This window comes from Raphanus sativus, chromosome 5, assembly GCF_000801105.2.
Source record: "Raphanus sativus cultivar WK10039 chromosome 5, ASM80110v3, whole genome shotgun sequence".
Classification (NCBI taxonomy): Eukaryota; Viridiplantae; Streptophyta; class Magnoliopsida; order Brassicales; family Brassicaceae; genus Raphanus; species Raphanus sativus.
In genome coordinates this window covers 32,797,686-32,824,353 of record NC_079515.1, presented here as the reverse complement: position 1 = coordinate 32,824,353, position 26,668 = coordinate 32,797,686, and the positions used below count along the sequence as shown (strand labels likewise).

The window sequence follows — 26,668 nt, the reverse complement described above, 5'->3', positions numbered from 1 at the left end:
TCAGCATAATTACTCTGTATGTTATCATGGCGTGGGAAATGCAACGGACCTACCATCGATGTGTGTCTAATTCTCACTAGTCGAGAATTTACATCCTAGCAATCTCGCATTAACTTCTTTTTAGTTTTACTCCTTTTTATTGATCGAATTGTTTAATTACATTTTTTTTTGCCATCTAGTATGATATTATTAAAAGGCCAAGTCCAACTGGACCGGGCCCAACCAAAATTACAAACTAAAACCCACAAACAGAATCAGGCCAAACTGCCAAAACACAGCCCACAAAACTAAAAGGCCAGAGCGGCCACGTCTACCACACGTGTTTTAATCTCGACAATAAGAAAAACACGTGTCACACAAACCAATCCCTCTTTACCGCCGACGAACCAAACGGTGGTCCGCCAGATACTTCACCGGAATCCCCTGCATCTTCCACGGTTGTGCTCCATTAGCGGAGAGCTTCTAAGCGAATAACATCGCGGTCTCCTTCAGAGCCACCAAACCACCACACACTAGATTGAAGATGACTCGAACTTCCTTCCTGGTCAACTTCCACGCCGCGGCTTTAATTGCGGAGGGCTTCAACGATCAGTTCGAGATCCCATCCAAACCGTCACCGCGAGAAGTCTGACCACCCAAACCCGTAAAAACACCTCCTGTCCACACCGATTGAAACCCTGAAGCCGGAAACGCAAGGCTGTGAAAACCTCTACCTCCCGGAGTCTAAGCCAGCGATGAGAGAACTAACGAAGCTTCCTCACCCCAGAGTCAAAAACGAAAGAGAAAACCGATTACTCCTCCTCCGTGATATACATGCAAAGCAAAATAAAAGAAAATTAAACAGAAGCCGGACCGATGGCGGCTGAGGGAGTCCCGTCGGCCGGAGAAACAGGTCACGGCGGTGAAGCTTCTCTTCTTTTTTTCTTTTTTTCTTAGAAAGAAGGCAGAACGTTAGAAGAGAGAGAGAAAAAAAGAATTGTTTAATTACATAGTATTAGACAGTTCAAATATATAAAAGCTACAATATCTAAAGAGTAGTTCAAAATATAAAAGCTACAATATATATATATATATATGTTTTGTGAAGCGAAACTTCGCCTTTGTAATCTAAACAAATTTTATAAGAGAAAAAGAGTGTTACTTAAGGATTTCACCAATAAACTATATCTTTGAATTCTATACCGGTTTACTAAATGCTAGAATTGATTCCAAACATTTGCAATGAAACGTTCTTTTTTTTTCCTTAACGCGGACAAAGAAACTATGATGCATTTTACAAGAGCTTTGGCAGGAGAAAGTTTACATTTTGCAAGATTTCTCAACAAAATAGCCATATATAAGAGAAAATATGATTACATCACAAAACAATACACATATTCTTTAGAAATGCCTTTCAAGCAAGATCGTGGTGAACAAGATCAACCTATATATATAGAGGCACATTAAGAAATTTGCCTTTATATATCTTGTACAATGTTCCGTTGATAGAGATATACATATCATCTATAAGTATATATATGCATTATGGGCAATGATTATTTATACTAAAAAAACTCCATTGGTCCCTTCATGTTGATTGCTGAATTTGTTTCCACTCCACCAACCGTCGCAGGAAATCCATCACCTGAATATTTAGCAGAAGTATAATTATATTTGAGTAACCCAACCATAGGTATTAATACATGCGGATAAATGGATGAATGTATATTTGTATATGTACATGCCTCAAGTGGGTCTTGCAAAGAATACGAAGCATTGGTGTCTTTGGGAAACTTGGTGACAAGAAGACCCAAGCCTTGTCCTCTCTCTTGAAGCAGCTAAATTAGACAACACAGATTAAAACGGAAACAAACACAATTAAAATTGACGTAAATTGAATTTGTATACCTTGAAAGCATCTTCATCAGTTCGATCATCACCAATGTAAATAGGAAATACATCACTAGAGTTATCAAATCCTGCAACAGCCAGAGTACAAAATTTAGAATTATTTATTTTAATTCTGGTAAGACCAGTTATAAGAGCCCTACATTATTGTTGATGAAAAAAGATTTTTGCAAAATAAAAATACAAGACAGAGAAATATCTCACCAAGTGACTCTAATAAAAACTCAAGGGCCTTGCCTTTGTCCCATTTAATCGTAGGCCGGATTTCAAATACCTGATAAAAGTCCAAAAATAACCAAGTTAGATTGTTTTTAATGCAAGAAAATCTAGCTTACTTAAATTTACCAGTAAGAAGATGCCACTTCATACCTTCCGACCCTGGGACAGTTTCAGTGTCGGATAGTTCTTTACCACCGACCGAACTTTTAAAGCCAGTTCGCTCCATTTCTGAATATATATTTTTTTCAAAGAAAATTGTTATAAGTACATGAGTAGTAAGCTTTTTAAAATAAAACACATATCTGAAACGTTTGTACTAATTATACAGTAGTTGTATCTTTTACCTTCTCGTCGACATTGCGGAAGTGCACAGAAAGGCAGAACTTGTTGTTCTCTACTTTGGCTCCTGGTGTTGATTTGGTTTTCTCCACTAATTGTTTAAAAACCTACAAATCCATTTAAATTTAATACTCAGTCACATACATATTTATGCATACAGAGGATTTTTGTTCAGTAATAAAACCAAAAAAAAAAAGAATGAAACAAAATTATATTTTACCTCATCTATCATCGGAAGAAAATCACCGGCTGGTTGATAAAGAACAGATGGTTTATCCTAATAACAAAAGTGAAACTTGTTTACAACTAAATAAATTTTGGATTATAATTTTGTAATGATTTGAGCTTAATAATCTTATATACTAGTATACCTTATTGTATCTAGAGAAACCTTTTGTTGGCCCTTTAATATCCATTCCATGGCTTCCAGCATAATATAATTCTGCTAGCTTCACAAAGCTAAAAACCTATTAAAAAATCATAAAAGATTAAATTTGTTCAGTAATAATATTATTTTTAAAAAATACTAAATTATACTGTATTAAATTACACAAATGTACCTTGTCTATGCATCTACCAGTAACTATAGAAGTTGGGAAACACTTAGCCAGTTTTTTCACTGTTCTTCTCATCTGTGAAACGTAAAACAGAGATTAAATAAAGAAGGACAAAAAGAGATTTGAAACGGAAAAAAAAATGGAAAAGCAGAGATTGATTTATAAGAACCTTGCTGGAGATGAAAGCTCTGTCTGGGTCAGCGACGATTGGAGAAAGAGTACCGTCATAATCAAGAAACATAACGATTTCTTTTCCTCTTGAAGCTTCAATGATTCGTTCAAACATGTCAAGTGCCGATGGATGTCGTTTCTAGACAAGAAAACAATTGTTTTAGCATCATCTAGAGAAATAAGAAAACAGAGTTTGTCTGGAAAAGTGTGTGACGGAGCTTATTACCATCCAAGAATTAAGCTCTTCTTCTGAGGAAAGGGAAGGGAGTGATCTGAGATGAGTAGGAGAAGAAGCCCTCATGGAGTCAACCCAAGAGTTGAGTCTCTGACTTTGGTCGCCATTGATCTCGAGGCTTTTGAGTAGTTTCTTCTTGGAAATTGAGATGTGACCAGGAGCAGTCGGTGGTTTTTGAGCGGAAGGAGTAAAGACGGAGGAGTTAGAGACGGTTATGATTCCAGTCGTGGCGTCTGGTACGACGACGTTTTGGCTCACCATATTATAAAAAAAAATATAAAACAGAGGAGAAAGAACGAGAGTTATTCGAATATGTGTTTTGATTTCTTTTGCAGTGTAGGAAGAGACGAGAGAGATAGCGTGAGAGAAATGCGGTGACCAAGAGGTGGCTTATATAGATGCACGAGACTTAGTGAGAGAGGAGAGAGTCTCGTTACAAGTGGGAGCCATGGAACATTGGGACCGAGATTATGAGGTGGGGCCTACAAGCCGGCCCAGCTGAATGAGGTGGTGGTGACTCTTCTCTTTGTCTGAATTGGTCCCACAATAAGGCCACGTGTCTCAGATGCAGTGTAAGTAACGTCGTATATATGTTTTTATTAATAACCTAACGTTGCCGAATCATATTTGATAGTTTAAGTAATCGAGTTATTTTTCTCATAAACTAATAATGTCCATTTCTTCATAGACATCGACATTTTTGTTTCTTCTGGGAAAATCAGTTGTAAGAACTATACTATAATATAGTTAAATTATTTATTTATTAATGATAAATTCAAATTTGTAATAAAAAGCGGAATGTCAACAGCTTTCACAATCTATTAGAAATCCAGTAAAGTTTTGGTTTATTATTTACTGGCCCTTTTATTTACAATAAAAACACAGTAGGTGATTTTGTTACCAAACGGTTTCAAAACATCATATCGTTGTTTTGGAAATTTTGTACTCCTTCCGTATTCATAAAATTGCATATTCCAGAGAAAAAAATATTTCAAAAAAATATATTTTTTTACATTTTTATTTCTAGTTTTATTTACTAATTACAAATTTCAAATATTTAATTACACTTATTAGATTTTTATTGATTTAAAATTATAAAAAATGATAATCCCAAAAGAATTATATATAAATATGTATATACAAGATTTAATATATTTCATCATATGTTTAATTATATTGTTTAAATCAACAAACAAAAATCTTCATTTTGTATAAAAGAATTATGCTAGTCAGATAAAGGATGGTACGTAACCCTTCAAACGATAATGCATAATTTCAAAATGTTAATAAATGTAAATGCCAGCGTTAATTGTAGGTTTGAGCCACTTGACATAAAGGGTTTGGCACATAGCAGAATCCTAAAATTTTGTATTCTCTCCACGGAACACAAACCTAATTTTATGATTTATTTGGCCTGAAATATTTTTGGTTATCCAAAATTTTAGACTTTCTTACTGTATGTGAATATTCGTATGCTAAAACTAAAAAAGTTCAAAATATAGATCGTAAAATCAAGTTATAAAACCACGCCCAGCTTTCCACAATAAGTCAATAACCAAGCTGATCAAACGACTAACGGTGAGCATCAAAACTATAATCTAACCGTTTTTCTTTAAAAATAGAATTAAGAAGGCTCTTACATATCCATGCAAATATGCGACAGATGATGAACACGTACCTATAAGACGAATGCCATTTCGAGGAAGTTTACTTCGGCTTTCATTTACAAAAAAAAAGAAGTTTAACTTCAGCTTTGAACCTATCAAACAACAATTTGAGATTTGATTGATTGTAAGTTGTAATGCTTCTTATTTTTCACACGAGGATTTATTAATTTTGGCCCCTTTTTGTTCATCGAATTGATCTCGTCACCATTTGGGCTTTGGTACTTATCAAATAGTATTGTCTATAATAATAAGCTTTTTTGGGGTAATATTATAGTGAAACATACATGTGTCGTGGCATGCATGCAAGTGTGTAAAAAAATTATATACAGTGTTTTGAGGACTAAATATAATAACACTGAAAATATTTGAGAAAAAAACATAAAGGCTTCATTAAATTGAGTAATTCTTTTGAACAAATAAATAATCTATATCTAAATACAACTCGAAGACGCCGCTTGTCTTTGAAAACCAAAGCACCCTTTCGTGCTAACCTCAAAACCAGCTGCGGCTGCAATGTATTTGCTTATTAATTTTTTTTTGTCAGCTTTTTCTTGGATTTTTGGGAAACAATATTTTGTTTGTTTAATTTTCCATAGTGTCATATTTTAGTAATGCTAACATGTATTACAATAAGATGGGCCTTATTGCATAACACTTATATAATATAGTCTTATATGGAATTTATTTCATAATTAACATATATGCGTGTGAATTACCGTGTGTTTTCTTTGCTAAGAATGTAACACGAGATCAATATTGAAGTTTACAAAATGTGATCTACAAAGTGTAAAGCTTCTATTCTTGGTTAAAACACAGAAGCAAAGACAATCGGTACAACTAATACAAAAAAAACATGGAAGCAAAGACAATTAGTTTCAAGAGGAGGTAGTAAAACCTCGGAGTGGTGATGTTGCCCCTTTCTCCTATCCGACTTCGAGGCCGAATTTTGGTAATAGCTAGTTGAGCGCTATTTAGCTTTGGCGGTTGGTTTTGTCCCGTGGTTTAAGCCAGATTTGGTTGAGAAGTGTTGCCTGCTCGGATTAAAAGGGCGGTCCTTGAGCGGCTTCCTTCTGATTTTTTAGAGAAACAGTTTAGGTTCGGGCAATCCGATGAATCAGCTTCTTGTATATTTCGTTATTCGTGGTTCACTTTCTTTGAGATTTTTCCTTTGTATCTCTTTCGGCAGGTCTTTTTTTTTGGCTTTATCAAATTTTTATTGCTAGTCTAATTCGGTTCGCTTCCAAGCTGAATTAGTGTGTATGCACAAACGGAAAAACTTGTGGCAAAACATATATCTACCAGTTTTGGATTCAAATTTTGCTAAGAACTAACTATGCTTTTTGATCAGACTAAGATGAAACAATGTCCATGTCTCATTAGAAAATTTGGACCAGATTAATCATCGTTGTTGCTTCCATTAAAAAAAATAGTTGGATTTCAGTTCAGATACTTATACGAATTAAAAAAAAAAACATTCTTATATGTATGTGTATAAGTTTTTTTGTATGTGTATAAGTTGTGAGCAACAAACAACATTCTTTGTTCATTTACCAAAAATATTTAGGGATTATAAATTTCTATTAATTATAAACATATCAAATAGTAATTTTATAATATATTTTACGAAATACATCAGTTACGTGTGTGTGTGTACATAACTATTTGTTAAACCTGTCGACTCTATAATTATATATGCATGTTAACAAATCAAACCCGTGGGTCGCGTGAGAATATACTCTTATTGCATACCTGTTATTGATATAAAACAGATAGTTTGGTACTTGGTCAAAAGAAAGAATTATATATTGATTCTATATACAGTCTACTGTGTTTCTTTGTATTCAAAGGTCACCATTTTCTCCGTGTTATAAATTCGGGATCGAAATGAAAAAAATTCAAAATTAAACTCAGAAATATTGGTTTTATGGGAGGAAAGGTGGTAGGAAATTCCTACAATGATTCTGTTTTTTCTTTTTGTAACACAACACAACTCAATGGTTTTGTTTTATTCAAGAAAAAAACCCAATCATAGTTTGATCACGTTTATGATTAAGCTGGTCAATGGCACGAAACCAATAGACTTTCTGTTTGTTTGGCAATTAATCACGAGTAAGATTCTTGAGGATGGGAACAGAACCGTTTTGGCTTTTTGACCAAATAATTAAGAACATAAGATACTACATTCGAAAAGAAAACCAAACTAAAATTGTTTTGTTAGGATTCTAAGGAAAGATGATATTTCTGTGTTATATAACCATTTTAGGTGTGGGATTAACTCTTGATCATATAGTGCCATTCATCCAACAAAGTGCCGAATTCTGAAACCAAAAGATGATGGAAAGAAAATAAGTAAAATATAATCTTTACCAAAACTCGGATACAAATTTCAACATAGCTATTCATCAAACTTTTCTTATAACAAGGTTCTTGTTCAATCAAATAAGCTATTCGCATTTGAACTCTACGTTCAAAAGGTTATATAATTGGTATCATATTCGATTCCCCAAAGTCATAATAAATGAACTTTTTATAGGTTCATAGATTCCGTATTATTTGCTTACACTTGTTTTTTTATTTTTATTTTGCTTATACAATGTTGACCGAAAATTGTTCTTTGTGTCAACAAGAACACTCAAACCCTCGGTACTCGATGGACACTGGCCAGTTTTAACGAATTAGTTTTTTTCTACCCAAATAACATTTAAAATGTTTTTTTTAATCTATAAAATTTTATTCGTCCTGCCATGTGCCTCCAGTTTTCCGATTCGATGTATGTTGAAAAGTACAGTTAACCTAATGTGAACGTGATAAATATAATCATATATGTTTATTACAGATTCAGTAAGAATGTATTCATAATAAAAGCTACTGGTTTCTGTTTCACGTTAACATTAAGATTATTTGTTTTGTTACAAGGTTTCAACTGGTGCAGCTGTTATTGGGATTTGAGGGAAAAGAAATATATAACTATCTGGTTGAAAAACATTGCCATATCAAACAGTTGGAACCGATTAATGATTTCGTATGAGGATATGTAATAGTTGAAGAAAGAAGTTTCACAGGCGATCCTAGAGATTCAGATTCTTTCGACTCTCTGACCACCGATAGTTCTTGTTTTAATTATGGTTCACACTTCCTTTTCCATCTTATAGCCTTGCACTTTTACGTAATAATAAAATGAACAAAGCTGCTAATACAATTCTTTATATTTATAGTATGTACAAGATATTCTTACTATTACCCAGTTTTCATGTAGAAACTGGAAAGCAAGGCCGAGTTTGTCGGCTGAATCAACGCTTTGGACAACATTATGTTTTTTCAGTTCAACTCTGATTTATTATCCTTTTTTTTTGCAACGATTGAACATATAATTAATGTCTCAAAAAGTTCGATAGTGAATTATTTAGTTTCATGTGCATGAACATCCACGAAGTTTACGAGTCTTCTCTTGACTTGAAATATGGTCTTTCACTTAAACTGATGTTTCGTCAACAAGAAAATTGCATATTTCACATTGAAAGAAAAAACATAATCCTTTATTATTATAATATATATTTATAATTACCTCGCTACAGAAAAAAAAATCTTCTCGGAAATTAGTCATATGATACATTTTACGAATCCATTGATCACAACAAATTATCGATTCCGAACATTTTATATGATGTGTTGTTCTTAGTCGATAATTTGTTAGTACTAATTGAAAATGATTTATTTTAAACATTACTGTAAAAGTAGGTCCGTTTATAACATCATTTGAACTTTCATCGATATTTTATTATCTCAATTAGTATATAGATTGATACCTTGAATCTTTTTATCTATGTTTAATTCTAATAGAATATTTCAGTTTTAGTTTAATATTATAGTTACCACAATGCGCTAGTAGGTGACATCTGGATTTCATATTTCAGTATTTTGTCAGCTTTTTGACGGAAAACCCATATTTTTATTCGATGTGGCTTCAATTATTATAGTAACGTTCGTTTATCTTTTAGTCAATTGAAGTGCCAGGCTCAATCGCCGGCCACGGACTGGCCCGAACCAGAAAAGATTCAAAAAGGTTCAAAACGTGTCAGGAGCTTGTCGCTCGCTGCCCAGAAGATATGACTCGTCTGTATATGTCATTCATCCTAAACCGACACACACCTGTGGTCTACCGTGTCCCTATTGAACACAGAGTCTCTCTAGTGGTCGGCTGAATATTTTTCTTTCTGGTGCAGAAAAGGTAAACCATAAACGATTAACTTATGCATTCATCGTACGTGCACGCACCAAGTCCACATGCTCGTCTCCCCCGACTGATCCCATCAATAAGTTAAACATTTTCTTTCTAGATTTTTTTCTCTTTCTGATAACTATTTTTTTTGTAGAATGAGACCCATACTAGTTTTCGGAGCTTAATTTTTTTTTTTTTTTTTTTTTTTTGATAACCGTGGGGGTTCCCAGGCGGTAAGCCCAGACTAATCCCCACGAGGCCTTCCATCCGGGCACGCACGGTTATAGGCGGGAAGGTGGCCAAGGCGACTCGAACCCAGGGCGGGCACTCCAGCTGGAGTTCCATTACCACTAGGCCAAGAGCTCTTGGTTTTTTCGGAGCTTAATTATCAAAGAACTTTGTCATTTGAAACGTTTAGGATACCAAATCGTGATTTAAACCGAAATTAAAATATATGAATTATCATCCTTAAATTACAATGTAAAAGAAATCGATTATTTAACTACATCATGTACTGATTTATTCTTATTGTCTTTTGTTGATAACCTTGTTTTCATAACTGAAACAATATCAACAGTTTTTACTATATTTTTGTTTGTTTAAATTTTTGTAGAATTAAATAAAAATATTCAATTAGTCGATATCAAGGAATTTACTATATTTTTGTTTGTTTAAATTTTTGTAGAATTAAATAAAAATATTCAATTAGTCGATATCAAGGAAGTCAGGGTCGTCTAACTGGAAAGGTTGAATAGGATTAGAATCTATAAATTTAAATTTTTTAAGATTTAAAAATTGAGATTAAATGTATAAATAACTATGGTCTAAAACTTTAACATTTTACATATATAACTAAATTTAGAGCTTATGATTTCAAAAGAAATATTATAAATACAGCTATAAACTTTTTAAACAATTTTACTACGTAGTTAAATATACCATTGATATTGTTTAACATGGGGTATAGATAATTTAAGACGGCACCGAAAGAATTAGTTTTAAATTAGCATATTATTATTTTCTAAATCAAATTGTTTGAATTTTTAGCGTAATCATAATAAATGAGAGATTATGGTACATGTTAATAATCAACTAATACCAACTTGATTTGGTAAACTAAAATGCAAAATAATTTTCTAGAACATATATAAAGCATAAGTTGAATGGGAAGCTTAAAATTAGTGGAAATAATAGAGGGTCAGTATCAGTTGGGGACATTCAACGTGTGTAAATTGACATGGGGGTTTTGGCATATTTTGTCAAGTTGATGTGATTTTTCCCGGCAGAATTAAAGGAAAGTAGAAGAAATGATCTGTAAAGAGTTGTAACAAGTAAGAAATGAGAGTGGGTTCGACGGTGTGGCGCTCTTCACTGCGGGCTCTCTCTCTTGTGTTTATCTTGCAGTGGCAGTGGCTGGAGTAAGAATGACTTTGTTCCTCTGTTTGAAGCTTGGTTTCAGTTGGGCTATCGGCTTAATTCCTTGTTTGAAGGTTGTCTATTCCGGAGAGGTGTGCCCTTCCAATCTCAGTGCTCTATATGGGTCTTGGGTTAAAGGGATGTAAACGGTCCCGGTTAGGTGAGTTGGAGGCAGCAATCTTCAGCAAACCTCTCCGAACGACGGCATCGTTGGTTGCGGACTCCTTCTCGTGCTGCCGGTTAGGTGATTTTGGATAAGCTTGCGAGTCCGAGATTGTGATTCCTTTGCGGTTGTTTGATGTGTGGGTGGCTCAGAAGCTGTAGGCGCTGTGTGTTTCAAGGTTTGAGGGCGCCTTTCTCTCCAGTTTGCTCGCGGCAACTGCGTTTGTCCCGTGCCTCTCTTGCTTCTCCTTGGATCCATCACTGCTTCATTGGAGCTCGGTTTCAACTTGGTCCTATGTTGTTCTTGTTTAGTGTCATTGTTGCTATTAGATTCTCTGTTTAGATTTATTTTCTGCATTCTGCTACTAGTTTCTCTTTGTATCTTCTGTAAAAAATTGAAAAGCTTGGTATAATACTTAACATTTTACCAAAAATGTAAAGAAGCTTATTTTGTCAAGTCGTTTGTTTGATGTGTTTCTCATCGCTTTCCTATCTTTTCTGTCGAAGCAATGAAGCATTGTGGAGCTAACACGTCTCAGTCCTACTTTTTCATGTAACTATAAAAGAATACTTGTAGGAAATTATGAAATTGTATTTGATAAAGGTATGTTTTCGTTTTTTTTTCTTTTGACATATGTTTTGAATTCATTAGCTTCATAAAACCTACTAAAGAAGGATACTATTATACACTAGAGAGTAAATTTTTATCGAAGAATCTATAAAATTCCAAGTTTTATATCAACTTGCTTCACGTTCGTTATCGATAAACAGGAACCATGCACACCAATGAAATCACCCCTAACATGATTACATTAAATATAATCCTACCAGACCTGACTTTGAATGAAAAAAAAACTTTTTTTTTGAAAAACTTGATATCCCCTAGACTATATTTGAGAAGTGATTTTGCCACATGTCTTCTCTACAATCATTCTCACAAAAATAATATGACATCTATATTATTAAAGTTGAAGTACAAAATCGGAGTGTTTAGAGACATGAATTGCAGTTTAAAAAAGAGATTTGTTTGGAAACATGGATAACAATATTAAATGAGAATTGTTTGGAAACATGGATAGCAGTTAATTTATTTCATTTTATTTACACATTTAGTCATTGCATTTATTAAAAATTAGGTATTTCCTTTATGTCATTTTTTATTTACAGATTTTATCAATACATTTAAAATCAATTTAGATTAATTAATTATAATTCCAAACTTATCTAAAAAATTGATGTCTCCATATATTGATCATTATTAATATGTAAAATTACTACTAAAAAAAATATTTCACTTATTTTAGCTAAACACATAAAAATATATATATTTTATTTTTTTACAAAATCAATTAGGCATAAACATTCGGATACTCATTTAGGTACAAGTCGTTTCTTTCGGGTATAGATTTTTTGGGTTTTGAAATTTCTTTTTAGTACTTCCTTTTTGTGTTTTTTATTTATTTATAGATTCTATCATTGCATTTAAAATCAATTTAAATTAATTAATTAAAATTTCAAAAATTATCTAAACAAATCGATATTCATATATTGATCATTATTAATATTGTAAAAATATTAGTAAATAAAAAATTTCTATTTAACTTCATTTAGCCACACATAAAAATATTTTCTATTTGTTTACAAAATCAGTTAGGCATATACATTCATGTATCCATTTAGGTACCGGTCGTTTCTTTTCGGGTATATATTTTTTGGGTTTTGATATTTCTTTTTAGGTACTTCTTTTTTGTATTTTTTTTATTTACAGATTCTACCACTGCATTTCAAATCAATTTAAATTCATTAATTACAATTCAAAACTTATTGAAAAAATCGATATTCATATATTGATTATTATTAATATTTTACAAATATTACTGAATAAAATTTTATATTTCACTTAATTTAGTCAAACACATAAATTTTTTTTTTATTTGTTTACGGAATCCGTTAGAAATAAATATTTGGGTACCCATTTAGGTACTGGTCAATTTTTTTGGGTATAGATTTTTTTGGTTTTGATATTAGGCCTATATTTGGATATAAATTTATGTGTGAGTTTCAAATTGAATCCCCCGGATTTGTATGAATTTTGTTCTGATGTATAGAAAACTAAAAATATTCAAATAACGAAAGTATTTGAAAATTATTTATATTTGAACAAAAAATAATGGCTGCACATAACAAAAAATCAATATAAAAGTACTGTACATTTGCATTCAAAATAATTTTTTTAACAACAAACTACACAAATATGTTTATTTTTATAAAAAATTAAATTACAATGTAAAAAATTAATTAATATAGAAATATGTCACATTTTTTAAACAAAATATCAATATAAAAGTATTATACATTTGTGTTCTAAAATTATTTATTTTAACAACAAGCCAAATAAATATATTTATTAGAAAGAAAATAAAACAAAGCCTAAAAACACATAGTTTACTAGAAAGACTCTATATGTCGAATTTATTATAAATAAGATTTTACTAAAATAAATATATTCAATAATTACAAACAAATAATATATTTCATAAAAATAAAAATAATACCCGTCCTTTTAAGGGCGGGTCAAAATCTAGTGGCTATTAAAATTGATGACATGTCTTATAGATTAATATGACATGGACAATTTTTGCCACATGTCTTCTCTACAATCATTCTCACAAAAATAATATGACATGGCTAATAAAATTGATGACATATCTTATTGATTAATATGACATGGACAATTATACTTAATGTTAATTTATATTTTTGGTAAACTTTTTAAAATATGGTAATAACTCATATATTACATTTATTTTTGATTTATATTTTTGGACTTTTAAAAATATGGTAATAACTCATAAATCATCATTAAAATAAATATATTCAATTATGACATTTCAAATTTCGAAATATCATTTAAATTAAAAATATTGCAAAAATATATACATATTTTTAGAAAATTACAAAAATTAAATCATAAAATCAAACTAAATCGTAAAATCATTAGTTTCTTATATATATCTACAAGTTTTATAAATATTTTTTAATTTTAATTTTTGACAATTATGAAATTTTCATCCCCTAGATTATATTTGAGAAGTGATTTTACCACATGTCTTCTACAATCATTTTCACAAAAGTAATATGGCATTGCTACTAAAATTGATGACATGTCTTATATATTAATATGACATGGAAAATTATATTTAATGTTAATTTATATTTTTGGTAAACTTTTTAAATATGGTAATAACTCATGTATTACATTTATTGTCGATTTATATTTTTGGACTTTTTAAAAATATGGTAATAACTCATAAATCATCATTAAAATAAATATATTCAATTATGGCATTTCAAATTTTGAAATATCATTTAAATTAAAAATATTTCAAAATATATACATATTTTTAGAAAATTATAAAAACTAAATCATAAAATCAAATTAATTCGTAAAATCATTAGTTTCTTATATGTATATCTACAGATTTTATAAAATTGTTTAATTTTAATTTTTGACAATTATGAAATTTTACATATTTATTTAATATTATTTAATTAAAATAATAGATAGAAAAATCTACCTAAGATTATAATTTTAAATATATACATACACATTCTTAAATATATTTCAAAATAAACAAAATTGTTTTTATCTTAATTTTAATGTTCAGTTAAATCAAATTTATATTAAAATATTAATAAGAAAAAGAAAATTTATAATATTAATAAAAAATAAATATAATTTATTTGTTTACCTGTTAGAAAATATTTTAAAATTTTTTTACTGCACATGGTGCAGGAAAACACCTAGTTAATATGTCGATAAAATTTGATATATTTTGTAATGTATAATTATTCTTGGACGTGGAATAAAACTGAGGCGAAAAACCTGGAATATAAAGTTACAAAAAAACATGGAATATAAGGAATTTTATTCATATTATTGTATGATTTAAGTCCCTTTTGAACTTTATATTTTACTTTCGACGTGTTCGTATATATATACCTCCAGATTTATTCGAAATGCTTGTGATTTGTGAAGTAGATAATAAAAGAAGATAAACATAAACAAAAGTAAAATTAAGCCAAGGTTCAAAAAAAAAGAAAAAAGTAAAACACACGTAAACGAAAAAAACTTTTTGACCAAAAAACGAAAAAAACTGCCAAAGCCTAACGGTATCGCTCCTTTCAACGTACTTTCGGTCGTCGATATGGGCCCACTTTTTCACCCCACGGTTTTCCTACGACTTTGTGACTCATTTACTTCTTGGCCCACAGGCCCATAACGTAACAATTTATTTAAATTTATCTCAAATCAAAAAAACATTGATGAATTAGTGGACATTGAACTAGAAGACAAAACTGACTTAAAATATAAATCCATCATACAAATTAATCAATACAATAAGTAATTAATTTGATGCATAATCTACAAAATTTTAATAATAAAATTCCTTTTTTGAAATGCTGTTCTTTCCCTTTTATTAATTCAGGAGTTATTAGAAAAAATTGTAAGAAAAATGGAAAAAGAAGATGGAAAATAAGTTTTTGTCATTATATGATTTTTTTTTTCATGCCATTTACTCAATACTCTTGTTTTTAGTATATTTTTTCTAATAGTAATAGGATGACTTTTAAGTTTATTTATTTATGTTAGGCTGAAAAAAAAAAGATTAAACTCTTGATCTATAACAGGTGCCTGAGAAAAAAAATACAATTGAGATGTTTCCTAAAGAAAGGAAAAACTATGATATTAATTTCTGGACTAGGAGGTATAAACCCTTGGAAAGTATATCATACATGTACAGGTCATTATATGTCTTTTGTTCTTTTTTATCCAAGTCGATATTTCTAATCCTTGTCGAATATAGAAATTTATCTATTACTGAGTATAATTAATTAGTGATAAACAAGAATAAAGCGCAATGATCAAAATTATGTGTTTCTGAAAAAAAAATTATATGTTTCTCAATTAATGTTCTATTCTATTAATTTAGAGTTTTTTTAAAAAAAAAATGTTGATAAAAGACTGTTATTTAAGTTTTAAATGATCCAACAAAATATAATGTTAAGAGTACTAACAATGGTTTTGAATATAGTATTCCAGTATGGTTTGAAAAATTAACAACAAATCCATATCGTTCGTTAAATAATGATTACGAGAAAAAAAATGATTACGAGAATAAATGCCATATTTCATTTCGGTTCATTGGCATTTTTGTTTTACTTGACCATACTTGTAATCGGTTTTTATATGGTTTTATTTGTAACCACTAGAAAAATTGAGGTAAATACCATATTTCTAAATTATATGTTACACGTACATTAAAGAGAGTTATAATTAATTACATGTATATACCGATGAGATATAACTACATATTCCTTAATGAAAAATCTCAATGTTTTCCTTTTCAACTTCTTTTCTTTTATAACATTAACCAAAACTCCAATTTAGATTTATAGATATCTATCTATTGAAAATCTAATATAATAACTGTCTCAAAATGAATAAATATTGAACATGCTGATTTTCAACTATTCAAAAAACATTGCCATACAAAAAAAATTGTTCCTCCTAAATTGTTTATTGTATGCTCTATCATTAGCAGTTTCCATAGTAGTTGTTTCCAAAACAAAACGGTTATAATAAGTTTTTTTTTTTGCTAAACGTTTTGGTTATAATAAGTTCTTTACCATTTAAATTTGGATTCAACATAAACATATTGATAAGTCATCGATTATGGCCACGAATCTCATGCGAGAGACAACAACAACGAATTGGGAGAAGAAATGGTCAATACTCAAAATATTGTGAATGATTCTACGACTTTTCTCTATTATAAAAAAAAAGAAATACACGAAGAAATATTTTAAGAACAGAATCGAAAGATCCCATTACGAAACCTGATAAATACTTAGAGTTTATTGTTAAAAAGATGGGAAGATATCTCCTATCAGAAATAATGTGATACTATTTAAAAATTGGAGAGAAAAAATCTACAATTACAACGCCCAAATCCGCATGGTTTGCAAAAGTGTTCGAAAAAGTTTGCATATCTATCTTTTTGTTGAAAAAAAAAATCCGAATATTCCAAAAAATCAAGAAAATAGTGTTATTTTACATATATAATCAAAATACGCCATAGCAGTTAATGACTAAATAATCAACTCCAATTAATCGAACTACGTTTAGTGAAAGTTATGAACGATGAGCCATTTGATGTTTCCCTTATTCCATACAATTTAAATATGTGTAGTTTGTGATTTCGCAATAATCTTTCAACTTCTAATTTATTCGCGTTAACTCGTATATGCAGATGTTAATATGGGAGTAAAACACTTTTTTTGGTAATGACATGCATTCTTAATGATAGTTGCGTATTCTCTCTTTAGATAGCTAATCATCGTTAAATAAAAGAAAACCCCACGTTCCAAGAGTCAAAGCAGAACCCGTAATCAAGAACATAACAAGTATTCAACCACTATGTTTGAGGTCAGGGCATATTAAGCATGAGTTACAAGTGGGTGTCAGCATACTTTAAACGATATCAGATTCTGATTTGATGGAATCATCAACGGTTCACAGATCACCTCTTTGTAGTTTTTTTAACAAATAAAAAGACTAAAAACAAGCATTCGAATATAATTAATCAAATGTGATGTGCATTGGAACTCTTGGAATAGTTGAATCTGAACCGTCTAATTTGGTGGGTTCACACACCCAACTTGGTTTCAGTTGGAATATGAGAATCTATATATAATAGCAAACCCTTTTTTGTTGCCATATGATGTCAGCATTTTTTTATAGGAAAATAAAATTTAGAACGGACAGTAGTGATTGCTTTGTTATGCAATCTAATGGTTAAATTTTAGTTACATTTAAATGTATGACATCATCCATTATCAGTTATTAATTCAAACGGTGTCTTTACGTTTCCTTTTTGAAAAGACACAACTCTTCTCTTTTTTTCTGCAACAGACACAACATTTCTCAAGAAACGCAGCCCTTTCAAAATAAAATTTCTCAACAAATGTATACAGTATATTGTTTCTTTATCAGTTACTAATCTAAACACACAACGTTTGTTTCATTTGTGAATTATTGCTTCTCAAAAGTCACAACCCTTTGTTCTTTTTAATACCAAAAGACACAATCCTCTCAAAAGAAAAATTGAACGGGTTATATATGTTTCTTTATCACACTATCATTTGCCATTCAACAGATTACGGTGGAATATTTTTCTTTGGGTACGTAAAAAACCCTAATTCTTCTTCTTTATTTCCTCTTAGAGCAAATTCACAAAAGAAGAGAAACACAGAAAGTAGTAACCATTTCAAAACCTTAGTTCTTTTATGAATTTGCGAGAAAATCTCAATATGATGTTTAGTTTACATACTTTCACTTAAAGCGTTGAATCTTCTTACTAATACTTTTTATTTTTATTTTCTTATATTTTCAATAACAATATTTTTTTGAAAATTCAAAATTTTCATCATAATTTTTCATTTATGACATTTATATATAATTTTGAACTTTTTTACAAGTGTTTATTAGAATTATTTTTCGCTTTTTCCGTACTAAAATTTAAGTGCGGACAAATTATCTGGATCCAAAATCCAAGTCCATCAAAGATATATGTGAAGAAAATATACAAATGTTAAAAATCTATTATCTTTAACATAATCAAACCCAAACTGATCCAAAAAACTAGATTCAGAATGGGTCGGATAAGGTTTAGATTCAACAAGAACCCGAAAATTCAAAGTATACCGAGAACAACCTGAAATATAATAACAATCCAGTTTTGGAAATGTGTTCCAATACAGTTTGTGAACCAAATAAATTTAATTCAGACTTTTATTTATCTTGTTTCATATTTTAATCGCTATTTCTGGGTTTCGTAAATATATACTTTATATTTGGTTTTAAAGATTATATATGACATATTTTATGCTGTGGAGATGACCATAATTTGCTTTCATAAACCTTTATTTTCCCATACAAATATTTTATCATAAGTTTAATTGTATCATGTTTAGTAAACATATTGGTTATTTCTTTAAATTATTAACTAAACATTATTTTAAAAGGTTAAGTTTTCAAATATTTGTATTTTTTACTTATGATCATAACCTTCTTAGAAAATATAACTTAGATTTTAACTTTTCATCATCATTTTTGTAATACACCTTTTGACTTTTAATTGTTTTTATGATCGTAGTACTTTTATTTATGGGAAAATATTTTTAAAATATATTTATTTTCAAAAATTAATTGTAAAGTTCTATGAAAATTTGTAAAATTTTGTATTAAATATTCATTTTATACCTTTCACTTATAACCTTTTTAATAATCTTAAATTCTCTTTATTTCTATGAAAATTTCATATTTTCAGCAAAACTTATCTTCTGTTGCTGTTTTCAAAACTGCTAAAAAGAATTTGAAAGGTTTTATCACTTTCTTTTAACTCTTTGCTTACTATTTTGCTTATAATATATAATATAAAATATAATACTTTTATTTATAATAAATTTCTATTAATTAGTTTTCATCCTCAATCCTTTTAACATATCAGTTATATATATATATATATATTTAAATGATTAATATTTTTATTTTTTGTTTAAATATTTAATATCTAATCATTTTAAAATAATATTGAAAATTTAATATTGATTAGTAAACCTAATACTTTTGAAAGATTGCATCCTTGTGGCATTAATGTTTACAATATCTTTTATTTATAATAAAATTCCTACAATAATCATATATTTCATCTTTAATGTTTTATTTTAACTATATCAGTTATTTCTTTTTTCATTTTTTGCTATAAACATGTAGTATGTAATCATTTTATAATAATTTTGAAAATTAATATTGATTTTCCTCCGCGATTCGCGGGGGGCGGGGGGGGGGGAAGGGGTCCAAATCCTAGTATATGATAATAGTAACATAAAATTTTATGCTCGAAGTTTGGAAATAAAAAACTCGTTTGGAAATTAAACTATTGTTTTCTGTTGACAAACAAATAATATCTCAAGCTAGAGCATACTGTAATTTCAAATCACAAGGAGCATATACGTTTACGAAGGCATATGCTACCTTTATTAATATTTTTTATCAAATCTGGTAACATTAAAAAGAAATCTAGTAACATTGTGGTGGAGAAAAGAAAGAAGACATTAACATTAGAGTTAATTTCATTAATTTTGCCACGTTGAACAGTTAGCACGTAAGGCCCAGAACAAAACCCAAATTATGGTATGGGTATCTAATAAACCCAGTTTACACATAGTACAATACACATAAACTATCTTACTATGGTATGGGTTCTGGGTTGGTGCAAAAAAGAAAAAAATGGTATGGGTTCTGGGAAAAATGTTCCAGATTGTTGTTCCTTAAGTTACCAAGAATTAGAAGTATGAGTACTAACCAGGCCCGGCTCAAATATTAAAAGGGCCCTATACTGGCCTAATTTTTTTCAATCTTAAGTTATATTATAGTCTATTTAAAAACTATAACCCTAAGAGCATCAATATCAGTGGGACTAATTTGCAAGTCCTTATAGTTTTATATTAATATTTGTAGTTTAGGACAATGTTGAGGATTTTGATTAAATTTGTGATTATTAATGGGATTTTTAGTTGGTCCTTAGATTAATTTTTTTTTTTTTTTAAACAATAATGCATGACGAGAAAGGAAGGACGACAGGTGACAGGTGGCAAGGAAGGACCAGCTAAGATTGTCTTTATTTAAGACCCGTCCCACATAATAATGTCCATTATTGATTTATTTTTAGACCCAAAATACACAAGGACCAGTTGAAGGACCCCCGATAATTATGGTCTAATATTTATAATTCTTAATAAAACAATACCCAATTTTGTAGAGGGAAAGACATGATCGTGTGCAAATGTGCTATACCTGCTCTAAGCCGGCACTGGTATGCTCTTCATCTCGTGCTCAATTTAAGAATGCACTCACAGCTCACATCTATCTTGTTCAAAGCAGTTGCATTATCAATTTATTTCATCTGGAAGTGTCTTAAATCTTTTTTGCACCAATAAAAAATTCAGGATCCAACGTATAAATGTTACAATACGATTTTTAGGATTAGCAAAATTAATTTTGCTATGATAAATATGTTAAAGAGAAAAGAAAATCGGGTTTTAAGACCGGTATATATAGAGATCTAAAGAATTGTAAATTTATTTATTCACATAATATACAAGCCCTAAACAGATATTTGTCTCAAGTTTTGCTCTTAAGTTCTTTGTTTTCTTTGAAATCAATTCACGTTAGTTTCACTACCAATACCACCCAAAAACAACCTAGCACCAAGGTTTGGCTTTCTAATCTTTTGTTGCAACGCCTTCATGGTAATCATTGGCCAGCAAGCTAACTACATTGCTTGATACAGCAATCACAGAACTGATGTCTGAAGTCTTAGACAGTTATGCAACAAGACCGTCTGGAACATGATCATCGATCTTTATAGCTTTCCTCTCATTCTCAACCATAAATAATCCTTCTAGTATCACATAAAATCCTGGTCACGTGACTCACAGGGATAGGGCCCTTTTAATATTTGAGCCGGGCTTGGATAGGTCCGGTCTATTGGGTACGCAGTAGAAGCGGTCGAGTAGGACACACCAAATTTATCCATTTTTTTCAAACTAAATTTATCTATTTTTAAAACAAAAAATTACTCGGCTGATTAATGTATATATTTTAGTTCTGACTAGGACATCTAACATCCGTGGATCGGCGCTGCCTCCTGAATCACTTTGCTAAAACTTCCATTTCTAAACGCCGTTTTATCCCTTGGCAACAACTCAGCGTCAACCACTTAATCTTTTACACTATAACATCGTATAATCATCTCCCTGCATCAGCGACATTATCTCTTCCACATACTGCTCGCCTTCTTTTTGGTCTGGTCCTTTACACGCGCACCACCAGCTAGCAGATTCAAATTAGTTGATATCGGAAGCCAACCTAGCTAACTTTTTAAAGTCCATATACTTGTTCAAGATAAACTCTGTCATCACCTGTTCCGAGAGTAGGCCTCAGTCAATCAAAGAACTAGAGACAAAACTGTCAGGAACACTATTGGTTTTAACTGCATGGGATGGAGTAACCCATATTGGAAATTTAAGGTAACCTTAAATAATAAATAATGATGGTCAATTTTTTTATTGTCAATTGGTTTTAAGTTAGAAATTTATAATAAATTTGAATCTAACATGATATCAAAGCGCAAATCTCGAATACCATAAACCCCTATTAATAACCCGCTCGACCAGGTAATTGTTCTAATTATATAACCTTATCGACCGGGTATAGCTGTCGTATTAAATCGCTCAATCGAGTATAAAAATTTTAAAGTTTCGAGATTTTGGCAGAGAAAAATTATCATCTAAAAAAGAGGTATTATGAATAAAGTATCATATATCAAAAAATTTAAAGAAATCTAAAATATCATATAAAAGATTATGGTAAACATATTTATTGCCAATTAATTATAAATTGGAAGTTCATAATAAACCTAAATATAACAAGTTGCTTTTAGAACACTCGTCATGGTATAATGGTATGGTGTGAGTCCACAACGTGACAGCTGCACTGCTTCCACGAAATAAAATCTTGTTCAGTCATACTGTGAAATTAAAATACTGTCCTAGCGAAGCCCGTTTCTCAGTTTACCAGTACATGTTTATGAGACTATTGGCCACGGTGAGAGCATCAAATGAAATCCTAATTTCAATGCTGCCCTAATGTTAAACTATATAACCTAACTTTCATTTGGATGCTGCAAGCCACTTGTATGAAATGCAGAAGAGAAGTCGACAGCTTCTTTAAAACCCGTATCCGTATAAGCCTTTAACGTCAAGTTCCATACAGCAACATCACTGATATCTAACTCGACAAATAAGCAAGAAACAACCAAACAAGAAGATCAAAGAATAGCTAAAATTAATTAGCAAGAGACAGACAAACAAACAAAATGCTACAGATCTCCTATCTTTTAAAAACAAGACGGAATCCAAAATAGCTAAAACTAAATAAAGATCAAAGAACGGCTAAAATTACTTAAAACATTAGAAATATCTTAAATACAGATTTGTACTCACCCAAATATCAAAACCAAACCAAGTTTATGTTAATTATAGGTATTTGATCATACATTATTCAAATTTATATGTTGTATATTATTCTATTTTGAATTTTGAAAATTTTAAAGGTATATTTGGTTCTTTGAATTTTTTACATAACTTCAAATAGATACTGAACCGAAATTTATAATTATATAAATGATATTTAAATCTGTAGTTTTGAAAATCTGAAATTCAAACCAAACCTGTATACCGAAACGCCAATATCTCTAGAAGAAGTTGTTCTTAGGAAGGAGAGTAGGAGAAGTTTACAGTGGAGTAATGGTTGGCTCGTGATGCTTCGCTGTCTGAGCTGTCGGCAAGTAGGAATCATTGTTCGGACTTTGTCAAGATCTGCGAGTCGTTGTTTCCACGATGTGAAGTTGTGAACGTATTTATAACTTTATATATATATATAGACATTTGAGGGGTCAATGAAAGATGATGTGATCATATATATTCTAGTGTGCTTGACATTGCGTGTATGTGTGTGTGTTTTTATTTTCTGAAAGGAAATGAAAGCAAATGTGTTATTGTATTTCAAAATTTACAAAATGTTAAACCATTATGCCATAGAACGGGTTTATCTCACGTCACGAAAAGTCACTTTTCAAAAATGAATTGGTCGTGGATTGCACATCACCGTGGTTTTTATATCTTCGGGTTCGAACTGGGACGCATCAAACAAAACAGAAACATCTAACATTGTGTGGTTAGCATTATAATATCTCTCTCCTATGACAATGATGATTCATCATTGCTAATCCTCATTAACACCCCTAATTCTACAAATACCTATTTTGTTTTGGATAGATTATGGCGCGAGAATATAAGCTTTTTGATTTACCATGGACAAGTTGTGTGTTTAAAAGCTAAATACATCATCATCACAATCTCATTTTCTATACAACATTTGATCACCCAAAAAAAGAAGAAGAAAAATTTAAAAGTTTAAAGAATCACAAGATTGTCATTTAGGTCTGTCACTTACCGGCTCAAAAACAAAATCAAACATGAAATTTATCCGGAAGTGTATTTTTTTTTTCGCATTCCATATTTTTAACCACCGGAAACTACTCAAGAGTCTTGGCCACGACGTTTCATGAGTTGTTGCTGTGCCTCTGATAATCCTCTGGTCACTTCCTCATCCTCAGGAGTCTCTTTTTTCAATATCTCGTAGTCTGCCACCACCAACTCCCACTTCCGCATCTGCACACCACACAAATAAATTTAAAGTAACAGCAAAAACCACAATTTCATTATTCTTTGAAAATCAACTCTATTTTTTTTTCACCTTAGTGTTACAATCAGCTCTTCTGAGGCGAGCTTTGCGGTATCCTGGTCGGACAGAGATTGCAGCCGTGCAATCTTCAACAGATTTTTCGAACTGACCTAACTTCGAACGACAAGCTGCACGATTACAGAGCAAAACAGAGTTTCGCGGATCATGGTCTAGTCCTTCACCATAAGCAGCACACGCCTCTTCGAACCGTCCAGCTTTAAACAGCTCGTTTCCTCTGAACCGAGCTTCGGTCACCGCTTGAGCTCGCCGTGAAACCATGTTCACCTCCCGGTTATTCCCATCTAGCTGCCCGGCGCGTTGGATCGCCTCCACGGCTTCGTCAAATCTGATGCAAGTCAAATATTTAACTAGAGTTTTAAAACCGAAGACATGCATATTAGTCACAAACAATCAGCTTGGGTTGACACATAAATTGTGAAATAAATTATGGATTTAGAACTACATTTGTGATATTAAACCAGTATATTTAAACTTGACCTGGTTCCACCCTACACACACTCAATACCAGGTTAAAACAAAATAACCAAAGAGCTACAAAATAAAACCAGGATATTCAAATTTGAGACTAATATGTAACCCTAATATATAAATATATAATAAACCAAGAAAAAAAAACAAACCTCCCAGAAGCCAAGTGAACCTGAGCACGGACAACCAAGAAACCTGCATAACCGACCGGTCCGTAGTACCTAGTGCTGGTTTCCACATCAAAAACCGGACATTTGGACAAAGCATCATCTGCTTCTTGATGTCTATGTGTCTTCAACAATGCTTCTGCTTGCAATGCATAAACCTGTGGAGCTGCATCAGCTCCTGAAGAGATTGTGTTTGTTGTCTCTGTGATCAAACCATTCCAATCTCGTAGCCTCTTAGCTTCTGTGCATTTGGTAAGATGTGTCTGAACAGCTTTCGCCTTTACAATGTCTTCTGGATCAGCCTCAGGACCCGAATGCTTGAAATGATACATTGATTTCTCCACTTCTCCTAACCTATTAAAATTTGTGAGATATTTCAAAATGTATTTATTTTTTTATTTTCAAATGTTTTCATTTGTTGAGGTATTAGATTACCTGAGGTACAAGTTACCCAACCGATGATGTGCTCTGTGGTAATGAGGCTCGATTCTGATAGCTTCTCTGCATTCGAAAACCGCGTCGAGAATCCTCCCTAGCGCAGTCAAAGCCGCACTCTTGTTGCTACGGTACGCAGCCTTGTTCGGATCAATGGCAATGGCTGCATCATACAAAGCTAAAGCCTCAGCGAAGTTCCCATTCTTGTAATCTTCATTCCCCATTATCTTCAACGTCTCTGGATCCATTCTCGTTGAGATTACTCTACACAAAGATCCTGTTTGATCTTGGCTCTTTGTTGTCACCGTTGCAGGAGCAGCCACATTCGTCCTCGTCGTCGCACCATATCCTCCACCAGAATTAACATTACCGTAACCTAGGGTCATTGCTGGTCCGGACTGGTTCAGATTACCAAGGTTTCCGTATAACATCACATTGCTAGAAGATGCACGAACCAAACCATTGGCTCCTCTTGACTTCTGATGATCGGTGATCATGCTTTCAAGCTCACCCGATAGACCGATGGCTTCTCTCGGCACTTTCCTCTGTCCTCCATGGTATGGATCAACGCTACTACTATTGTTGTTGTAACTACTCCGTTTTTGTTGATGTTGATTCTCGTAAGTCCCTAGTTGATGGTTATTAGGGTATTGATTAGAAGAGGGTTTTGATGGAACTACCGATCTCTGATTCTGATTTTGGATCTTGTTGTTCTGGATCGCCTCTATGGAAACCTTGACGTCATGGTGAGGCTTCTTTAGGTCGGTACCGGGAGATTTAGTGAACTGAATGTTGCTGTTGGCGGTCGCAGCCGTAGATGTGCTTTTCTGGCTACCGTTATCGGTTGGAGTAGGTTTCTTGGACCACAAGCCACGTCTACCAAACATTACACTCAATAAACCACAACCAGATCTTCTCTCCGCCGCGTTCTCCCCCATCTTAAGAACCGGCCTGAGGAATCTGAATACCCTCTTCCACCAATATAGCAAGTTTTAGGATTTAAGAAAACAGAGGATCAATGGCGATGAGAAGAGAAAGATCTCATCTCTTAAAAATGAAGAACATAATAGAGAGAGAGAGAGAGATGATGTGATTAGGCTTTTCTTGGTCGGACGGTAATGAGGAACGGAAGAATCTTCCGTTTCGTGTTTTGTAATGGTGTCATAAATTTAATATTTATGTGTCATTATGATTTTAGGTTTTAACTATGGGAATGAGAAGGATATGACTATTAGCTGAAAAAAGAAAGGAAATAAAACGTCTAGAAAAA

At 31.6% G+C, this 26,668-nt stretch overlaps 2 protein-coding genes across 2 annotated transcripts; both read right to left on the bottom strand.

The window, feature by feature from the left end:
• Positions 1-1,312: 1,312 nt before the first annotated feature.
• LOC108857662 (probable trehalose-phosphate phosphatase J) lies at positions 1,313-3,764 on the bottom strand. Its single transcript, XM_018631671.2, has 11 exons — positions 3,400-3,764; positions 3,172-3,312; positions 3,006-3,077; positions 2,817-2,912; positions 2,666-2,722; positions 2,451-2,552; positions 2,257-2,334; positions 2,092-2,161; positions 1,888-1,958; positions 1,725-1,817; positions 1,313-1,624 (listed from the first exon to the last, which is right to left on the bottom strand). Exons 1-11 carry the CDS (start codon positions 3,667-3,669, stop codon positions 1,568-1,570), a joined length of 1,107 nt encoding a protein of 368 aa, XP_018487173.1. The 5' UTR covers positions 3,670-3,764; the 3' UTR covers positions 1,313-1,567.
• Positions 3,765-23,848: 20,084 nt separating this feature from the next.
• Positions 23,849-26,572, bottom strand: LOC108861502 (inactive TPR repeat-containing thioredoxin TTL3). Its single transcript, XM_018635376.2, has 4 exons — positions 25,399-26,572; positions 24,949-25,317; positions 24,320-24,653; positions 23,849-24,234 (listed from the first exon to the last, which is right to left on the bottom strand). The coding sequence occupies exons 1-4, from the start codon at positions 26,334-26,336 to the stop codon at positions 24,103-24,105; spliced, it is 1,773 nt and encodes a 590-aa protein (XP_018490878.1). The 5' UTR covers positions 26,337-26,572; the 3' UTR covers positions 23,849-24,102.
• Between the last annotated feature and the right edge of the window lie 96 nt (positions 26,573-26,668).

What these genes read in the sequence shown, in the direction of transcription:
- LOC108857662 (XM_018631671.2), bottom strand. Translation starts at nt 3,669, where the DNA reads ATGGTGAGCCAAAACGTCGTCGTACCAGACGCCACGACTGGAATCATA. An exon ending in CTGGTAGATGCATAGACAAG is followed by an intron (nt 2,913 to 3,005) that starts GTACATTTGTGT and finishes ATTTTTTAATAG; the next exon opens with GTTTTTAGCTTTGTGAAGCT. An exon ending in TTCTTCCGATGATAGATGAG is followed by an intron (nt 2,553 to 2,665) that starts GTAAAATATAAT and finishes ATGGATTTGTAG; the next exon opens with GTTTTTAAACAATTAGTGGA.
- LOC108861502 (XM_018635376.2), bottom strand. Translation starts at nt 26,336, where the DNA reads ATGGGGGAGAACGCGGCGGAGAGAAGATCTGGTTGTGGTTTATTGAGT. An exon ending in TTGGGTAACTTGTACCTCAG is followed by an intron (nt 25,318 to 25,398) that starts GTAATCTAATAC and finishes AAATTTTAATAG; the next exon opens with GTTAGGAGAAGTGGAGAAAT. An exon ending in GAGCTGATTGTAACACTAAG is followed by an intron (nt 24,235 to 24,319) that starts GTGAAAAAAAAA and finishes TGTGGTGTGCAG; the next exon opens with ATGCGGAAGTGGGAGTTGGT.